Source organism: Carex rostrata, chromosome 3 (genome assembly GCF_964058835.1).
Source record: "Carex rostrata chromosome 3, lpCarRost1.2, whole genome shotgun sequence".
Taxonomy (NCBI): Eukaryota; Viridiplantae; Streptophyta; class Magnoliopsida; order Poales; family Cyperaceae; genus Carex; species Carex rostrata.
The window spans coordinates 1,806,113-1,814,986 of record NC_135920.1 but is presented as its reverse complement, the minus strand read 5'-3'; the positions used below and the strand labels follow the sequence as shown (position 1 = coordinate 1,814,986).

Sequence of the window (8,874 nt, the reverse complement as noted above, 5' to 3'; positions counted from 1 at the left end):
TCAATTCTTCCCAGTCAGGTAACCTGAGGGGATACGGATCCATCAATGACACCCGTTTATCTGTTTACCCTACCTGTACCGTATTCGATAAGACGGATATGAGTAAGATTTTTTTTTTCGTTAGGTTATTGGATATGGGTATGGATAAGAATTTTTTCTGTTAGATAAACGGGTATGGGTATAAAACAAGATAAATTCAAATAATGAATACAAATTTCTTTTTCTAAAAATAAGGAGGAAAAAATAATTCGTTCAGCTATTATGTTCGTAAAGGTTATTTCGTACCCATTGGGTAAGGTAATTATATAAAAACTATTAGTTAGAATTAATTAGTTATAAAAAAAACTATTAATTAGAATTAATTGCAAATTATATTTTAATTTTATATTAGGAATTGTGATTGCATATATATGACATAATAAGTTTTGATAATTTATTTGTAAAAATAATAAAACTATTATATTTATATTATTTGTTATTCGTCCGCTACCGTTTCGTTATCCATTAATCTTAACAGGTATAGATAGAGTAGAGTAAGATAAATTTTTAACAGGTATGAGTAGGATATGAATATGTATATGAAAATAGTTCCACTCTATCTGTATCGTACCCATTCACTGCCACACAAACAACAATTTCATCTAAAATTCCTTCATATTTGATTTTCAATGTTTTTCTGTTAGCGCTAGTCAATTTTTGGGTCCTTGCTCTTTCTTGTCAAAACTTTCTCAAACTACAATACTGTTGTATATAGCGTGTTTCGTGTCAATATCTTTTTTGGAATGACATTGACAATCAGATTCAAACCGAGACGAAATAAATTTAGATTACGGACTGAGAAGTACAATACACAACGTGGGGTAGCTAGAAATTGAACTCAAGTTTTTTCAACCGCAAAATAAAATTTTAACCACTAAAATACAAAAACACATTGTGAACTATTAAAACAAAATCAATTAAAATTTAATATATATAATTAAAAACTTAAAAATCAAGAGATGACTGTACATTTCTAATTTGATTGTACATTCACTCCTGAAGACTCGAAGGCTAGGGACTCAGTCTTGCGAGTTTCATTTCATGTTAGTTGTTTTCAACTTTTATTTGATTTTATTTGTCTTTTTTGTTCTGGTTGTAGGTCAAATGTCGATTTTTTTTGTTATCATCAGCTAAAAAGATGAAAAAACGAAGTTTACATGATTTAAAAAAAAAAATTGAAATATACTAGGAACGTAGATTAATTTGCGTTCCTTAAAACAGCAAAGAAATGGTGGTTCCTGGTGGTTTTTTCTTAAATGGTAGCACTGATTAAATCTGTCGGCCATGGTATGTTTCATTTTTTTTTTAAACTATGTTAACATTATATATTCATTTTCATAATATGATAACAACAACAAAAATCGAGGTCAATTGAGTTTCTGCACTACTCGGGTTTCGGTTAGTAATGTTTTTATTTCTGTTGCAAGTTTACAGTATGTGTCCCTTCATATACCTGAGGTGCAATTTAAATGAATGAACAGCTCAGATTAATTCCTGTCTATTGAAACTATAGGAAGACAACTTTGAAATTTGTGTCAATTAAAAAATAAAACAGTCCGAATTTATCCCTGGCATCTCCAATGAAATCAAATCGTCTGCCCCCAGAGTCTCTGCGCGGTGGAACCGGTTACTGTTTAAGGGTTTAATTATTGTTACTGTTTTTTAATGGGGTCCCACCCGCAGAGACTCTGGAGGCAGACGATTCGGTCTCATCTCCAATACCTTAGGTGATACGGATTGGGGAAAAAAAAAACTCATATGTTTTTATCGGTAAAAAAAAAAAAAAAAAAAAAAGCTCTTGCTATTTTGTCAGACTAAAATGAGGGAAGGACACCAGCAGAAGTGCAGAACAGAGACGAAAGCTGTTGTGTTGTAAGTAGCTCTGCAGCCTGCAGGACCTTTCTGATAGTGATAGATACCGATCCGGCCCCCATTTGCGGGCACAATTAAGATTTTTGTACTGCTATTTCTTTACGATCATCTGTTTGTGTATTGGGCCTAAATCTCTATAAACGGAAGACAATTGGGCTTTAGCAATTTTCATTTCAGGTACCAATTTCAAATGGAAATTCGAATTGGGCTTTTTAGTAACTAAACTTTTTGCTCGTCTGCCATTCTTTGAAAACACATACAGCTTTAAGCAATTAAATTTCTGATGACTAAATAAGTGAAATTTGCATTTTAAACAGATAATGGCATGCTGATCGTACCGAGAAGCTCCCATTAGTAACTAAGGTCCAAATAATTTCATCCGAGGAGAGACAGAGTGTAGACCTTTTAGCCGTGTCCGCAGCTATAACTGTTATTGTTTCTGCTATAAAGAAAAATCGCAGGTATCAATTGGCAAATAAAGAAGGCCATAAACCTTAAGCATTGGCAGACCCAAAAAAATTGAAACGGACGGCCCAAATTTAATATCAGCCGGTGCATGTTCGGGATGATGGAGGTGACGGTATTATTTGTGCTTTGAGATTCGTGCCAAGCTAAAAATGCCAATCTTGGATCGTCCGATTTAATTGTACTCAGTCAGGTAACCTGAGCCCTGAGGGGATGTGAATTCGCATTGGCATGACAACTTATTGCACGGCGTGCAGAGTCCGAATCCCCTGAAGTAACTCAAATATTTAGTTTCGATCCGGACTGTTCGATCAGAATCCGGCCTAAGGTGGTTAACACCGAGATCCTTTATATTCGTGTCAAAGTAGATAAACGGTTCAACTCAAAAGGAAATCAAACAAATTTATCATAATGCATCGTATCTCATCAGAAAAGTTCAATATATATAAAAAAGAAACAGTCAATTTTTGCCACACAATACAGAAGCATCAGTGATTCAAGGGTAAAAACATATAGCGAAGCAATAGGGGCTTCTGAGTGTGAACTAACATGTAAAACAAACAATCTTAATGTTTACAAATATCATAGAAGACAGCTAAAATTCTAAGAGGCCCAGATTGGTTGCTTCCAATTCATCAAAGAAACAATTTCCAATTTTATGCTCATGGAAAGACTACCTCATCTTACGATACTAACAAAAAATACAAACATTCATTGGATCATGTAGCCGAAAAGTAAAAAATAAAAAAGAGCAGAAAAAATTGCAAACTGAGCTTCCACTAACCAAAACACATCACCGACCATTCATCTCACCATTTGGGGGGACCCACGCACGACCACCACCAGAAGCAATCTGTTCAAGAAAGCGTGCTAAGCGGGCATGTTTTGCTGCCCATTGCTCAGCCATCTTTTGTTCCTTCGACTCAGCATCCCTTCTGAGACCAAGTATCTGATCTCTGTATTCAGCATCAATCCTTTCCAGTGCGAGGCTCTGCTCCTCCCTGAGGGCCCGCATCTTGGCCTCAAACTCCTCCATTTTCTCTCTCCTCTTGCATGCCTTCTCTGACTCTAATTGGAGTTCCACCCGCTTCAGCCGCCACGATGCCTCCTTTCGGTGCGACATCCATGCATGGTGACCTTCTTCGAGTTCACGGCTGCACTCAGCCAGCTCAGCAATCACCATGTTGTCACCACGCGGGCCTGCTAACCCGAAGCTTGTCTCAGAACCTCCTGCTCTCTCACCCTGCAAAAAATTATACCAAGATGATCCATGACAAAACGTGAAACTCGATCCAAAGTTCAAATAACCTCAGAAGTGGTGCATTCATGAAAAGCAAGACACAATGCGTACCGGTAACCATGGCATAGGTGGCATACAAGAAACAGGTGGCCCAGCAGGCACGGCTGCTGATGCAAGACATAGAGTGACTGAAGGGGAAGGAGGCCTGTGCATACTAGGTGTACCAGTTGTGGTGGTAGTAGCGGTGTTGGAATTAGATAACCAAGGGGGGAGAAGAGGAGTAGCCATGAGCAGTGGGCTGACCTGCCTCTCTTTGACCAATTTCTCAGCAAAACTCTGAAGGATAATGTCGTATTTACCCTGCTCTGACGGGGTTAGAACCGACGGCTTTTGAGCCTCTTGGAGTTCTCTCTGCTGCTTATCCTTGAAGACCTCCCACCACTTGCCGAGGCGTTTTGCAGTTCGGCCGGGGACCTCAGCAGCTATGCGCTTCCACTTGTTGCCGTGCTTGGCCTGGAGGCGAATTACGAGGCGCTGCTCTTCTTCGGTGAGGGACCCTTTCTTGATGCCGGGCTTGAGGTAGTTCTTCCAACGCTCTAGACACGACTTGGCGTCACGGTTCAGACCAACATTCATGCGCTGAGACACCAGGTTCCACTCGCGGGGTCCGTACTGACGAACGTAGGCCCGTAGAATTGCGTCTTCCTCAGGCCGCCACCTCTGCCTCTCCTTCATTTGCTCTTCCTGCCGCCCTTTCCATTTCCCATCTCATGCACCTCATAATTCTCTAGAGGCTGTATATATCGAATTGAACAAACAAAAAATATATATATATTTAGGAACTTGATTACCGATTTCCCAGAAATTAACGAGTATCATGCATTGCTTTTCAATGAATCAGGTGCTTCATTTGCTGAAATTTTCACAAAACAAAACTAAAGTAACTCACCCATGCTATTACTTATTTATCTTACTTCTTAATTAAAAAACAGATTCAACAAAGGTACTGCAAGTAATAGTATAGAACAATAATCTGACACAGCACCAATAAGCCGATGCATTGTATATATCAAAATATCACTATCCAATCATGGGGCCATTAAGAATTGATTAGTTTTCTACTGTGGAGAATCATTCCGAAATAATAAGCTTATAGAAACAAATATCTTCTATGTCAGAATATAATTACATAAACCAATGCATTACTTATCTTCTATGCTATTTATTGTTTTGTACAAGTACTTTGCATAAAACCCACATGAATAAAACCAAATTTTAAATTATATACTCTATAAATAAATTCAAAATGAATGCAATTTGGTACCCTACAGTGTTTATGAGATATGGTACAAAATCGACAAGCATTAATTTGGTGCATTCATTATTTCAACAACCTCCAAATGGAGAAACGATTCATGATAGTCCTAGTTTCTATAGGGAACGACCTCTTTGCAAATATTACTTTTTTCTTAAAAGGGAAATCACAGAGAGCTATATGAACCTAAATTTAAATCCATCTTGCATAATGACGCGAAAGGGGCAGCTTCTTGTTTGAGCTACATCCCCACTTTGTCACAATTCCCCACAAAAACAAGTTTCCTTTGATCTTAGCTATTTTTCTTGATTACCGTGTGCTAGATGGTTTGTGACTTGTGTGTTTTGTCAAATCAAAACAACTTGTAATGCAGCATCCCAATTTTTCATGAAACTTCAAGAAATCGAAATAATAAATGAGAGATGGGTGATTTTTCTTTCCTTCTTCGTTCATTCACTGCGAGTGATAGATAAAAGTTGAAGGGAAGAAGAAGAGAAGAAAAAAAAAAGGCCCAGCAAAAGAGTAGTCCTTTTCGGGAGATTGTTAGTTTTCTCTGCCCGATTGAAAAAGAAAAGACGAAAAGGTACAACAACTTTCGCATTCGGATAGAAAATAAAAAACGAGGTCAAAGAAAAATAATAAAAAAAGAGGTCGTCTATAACTTACTCCATGATGGGAAATGAACTAAGAACAAGGGACTTAGTAAAATATGACCATGAACCTCGCACTTCAACTTGTATATAAATATTCAACCAAGTTACGATCTTTTGTTTACTCCAACATACAAAAAATGAAAGAAAAACGAAAGAATAAATAACAAAAGGCAGGGCAAAAGATTCTTACCACGCCCTTTTAGATCATTTTGACCCGCTGCGTCTCGTCCAGCGCAATCAGGAGAAAACAGAGCACTAAGCCACTAACACTAGTGAGATAAAGAGGGCCAGAGAGAGAAGGTAAGTCGTGTGTGTGATGAGTGGTGACTGGTGAGTAGTGAGTGGTGAGTTGCAAAAGAGAGGAATCGAGAGGAGAGAAATGAGGAGGTACTGACAATCAGCGAGAAAGAAGGGCACGTGAAAGGAAAAGACGGAGCAATGGTGGCAGTGCCATCTGTCAGGCATGGTCGGTGAGAAAAAGCACTCTAGTGTGGGTAAAAAAAGGTAAATTCCGTCATGCAAGTAAAGACGAGTTTAACGAGTAAATTCTGATTCAAGTGTGAGACTCTGAGTGTAGCGTAATGTAGAGGGTCCCTGTCATGTGGGCTCCTTCCCTCTACCAACTTTCTTATGTGGGGTCCTTCTACCAGGCGGCGATATTGTTCCTCACGCACAGACCAGTTCGCACTATAGGGACTATGGATATGATATTGAACGCCTCTTAACTTAGACTTAACTGCTTATTTTTTACGGGACAGAATTTCTGAGCACGTCCCGACTTTTACCGCGTCAACTAGTATAAGCAAAATGTTAGGTCGTTAGATCAACGTATAAACAGTTCGACTCGAGTTTTAAAAGAAGTATCTTCAAAGTTCGATATATACCATTGGATTTTGATTCGACTGATGCCATCGCCTTTTATGGCGATGAATGCGGAATGTGAGTAATGTGGCAATTATTAAGCAGGAGAACTCCCCCCACCACAAGAATAAAGAGACGAGCACAACACGGTTCACTGGAAAAATAAACCAAGAATATCAAAACCTCGCTATATTCAAATGAAAGCTGAATTCAAAAATATATGTTTTTTTTTGTCAGATTTAAAACATTATATAATCAAATGTAATATAAATTTCTAGCAGAAATTAACCTAATCATCCACCGTTTTTTTCAAGTAAAATCATTTTTTTGGCTATAATTAATTGATGCTTCGATGTGGTCCTGATAAGATGTATGCTGAAGCCCACGCCAATTGGTTCATTTCCTTCTTTTAACATTGTAAGAACTGAATCACAGAAAAAGGTGGTGATAGAACGGTCATGTCCATCATTAAATATAATTTTAAACGATAGTGCCCCATTTTATTTAAATTAAAGCTTGTATTAACTCCGACATTTATTTTATTTTAGGTCATATTTGACTGTCGAGTAAAATTAATGATGATTAATTGATCCTTATCCGATTCGTTTTCAGTTTTCACCAGGCTTCTAAATAGCTAGCTATAGCGGCGCTATAGCTTTTCCGGACCATAAACGCTAAGCTATGAGATAAAATTGCGCTAACTCAGCTACGACTGCTATAGCTATAATAGCTGACCGCTATTACCGCTATATGAGACCCGCTATAGCTACCGCTATGCTACATGATTTTTTTTTGCAATTTATATGGACTTCTGTACTTCTATTCTTATTTCTAATGCTACATGGTCTTCTACGATAAGTATACTAAACCAAACTATATGCTTCTATTTTTATTTGTGATTTATTCTATCATTCTATATCGAGAAATATTCAAATACTAATTATTTATTTTGATTACTCTTTTTATAGTATTCATTTGTAAAATTATTATCGTTCGTTTCAATTGAAAGCTGATTTTGATTATTATTATAATTATAAAATATTTAAATATGTATATTAACTTCATTTACCTTATAAAATTAATTGCTCTTTGTCTATTATAATATGTAATACTATGAAGTATAAACTATTAAATAATGTTACTTTTTAGATTTTTTTTCATTCTTATTTGCGTAATTGATAAAAAGTATAGACTTAGATTAGTTGTCATTTAGTTGTTACATCAATTCTCTAATATTGATTATGTTGATAATTAGTAGAAATATAGAATATAAAGTTTGAAAAGGAAAAATATCTATGTGTGATAGCTTCCGCTATAGCTACGCTATTCGCAATAGCTTTTTTTTTTGGTCTCCCCGCTATGCCGCTATAATCGCTATTTAGAACCTTGGTTTTCACTCATGGCCTGAGGTAGGGGTGTAAACGGATCGCATATTATCCGCATTCATCCGGATCCGAATCCGAAAAATTCTGGATTTGGATATTCGGAAACGGATCCGAATTCGGATAATTTTTTATCGGATGCGGATGCGGATACAGTTCTGGATATTGAATCGGATACGGATGTGGATACGGATAATTTTTTACCGGATGCGGATGCGGATACGGTTCTGGATATTGAATCGGATACGGATGTGGATACAGATAATTTTTTACTGGATACGGATGCGGATATGGATAATTTTTTACTGGATACGGATGCGGATATGGTTCTGGATATTGAATCGGATATGGATCCGGATACGAATAATTATCCGTACTCGACAATTTATTTAATTCGGATATCTGAATTCTCCTGTCACTAAAGTTGTTTCGTCTCTGTATACCACTCTTTCTCCATTTTGCAATGTACTGGGTATATGTATTTGTATACTGTTGTTTATAAATCAAGGACCTATGGACAATTTCAACCAAATATATATAGAGGAGGGTTCCAATGCCTCATTTTTTTTATACCTCATCATACCTCATATTTTATATCTTCATTTTCTTCATATTCAAAGTTCAAATTGTCAATCCGAACCGTTCAACAAAATATTTATACTAAAATATGGTTAGGGGTGAAATTTTATATTTTTTGGAATTTTTTTGCTATTTTTTAAGATGGGTAGAAAATCACTGTTTTTTGAACGGTTCAAAAATAGTGATTTTGTACCTATCTTAAAAAATAGCAAAAAAATAGCAAAAAATATAAAATTTCATCTCCATGCATATTTTAGTATAAATATTTCGTTGAACGGTTCGGATCGACAATTTGGACTTTGAAAACGAAAATATAAAATATGAGGTATGAAAAAAATAAAGCATTGGAACCCTCCTCATATGTATATATATATATATAAAAGGAGGGATCGAGTTACAACAAAGTGACAACATCTATTTTTTTCATTTTCAAAGTCCAAATCGTCGATCCAAACCGTTAGATATTCA

General features: G+C 36.5%; 1 protein-coding gene across 1 annotated transcript; it reads right to left on the bottom strand.

Moving 5' to 3' along the window:
- Positions 1-2,907: 2,907 nt before the first annotated feature.
- AS1 (myb-like HTH transcriptional regulator family protein) lies at positions 2,908-6,114 on the bottom strand. Its single transcript, XM_078300305.1, has 3 exons — positions 5,775-6,114; positions 3,728-4,410; positions 2,908-3,619 (listed from the first exon to the last, which is right to left on the bottom strand). The coding sequence occupies exons 2-3, from the start codon at positions 4,349-4,351 to the stop codon at positions 3,170-3,172; spliced, it is 1,074 nt and encodes a 357-aa protein (XP_078156431.1). The 5' UTR covers positions 4,352-4,410; positions 5,775-6,114; the 3' UTR covers positions 2,908-3,169.
- Between the last annotated feature and the right edge of the window lie 2,760 nt (positions 6,115-8,874).

Excerpts from the sequence above, each read along its gene's own strand:
- AS1 (XM_078300305.1), bottom strand. The coding sequence starts at position 4,351 with ATGAAGGAGAGGCAGAGGTGGCGGCCTGAGGAAGACGCAATTCTACGG. Across the intron at positions 3,620-3,727 it reads CACCTATGCCATGGTTACCG|GGTGAGAGAGCAGGAGGTTC; the intron begins GTACGCATTGTG and ends AATTTTTTGCAG.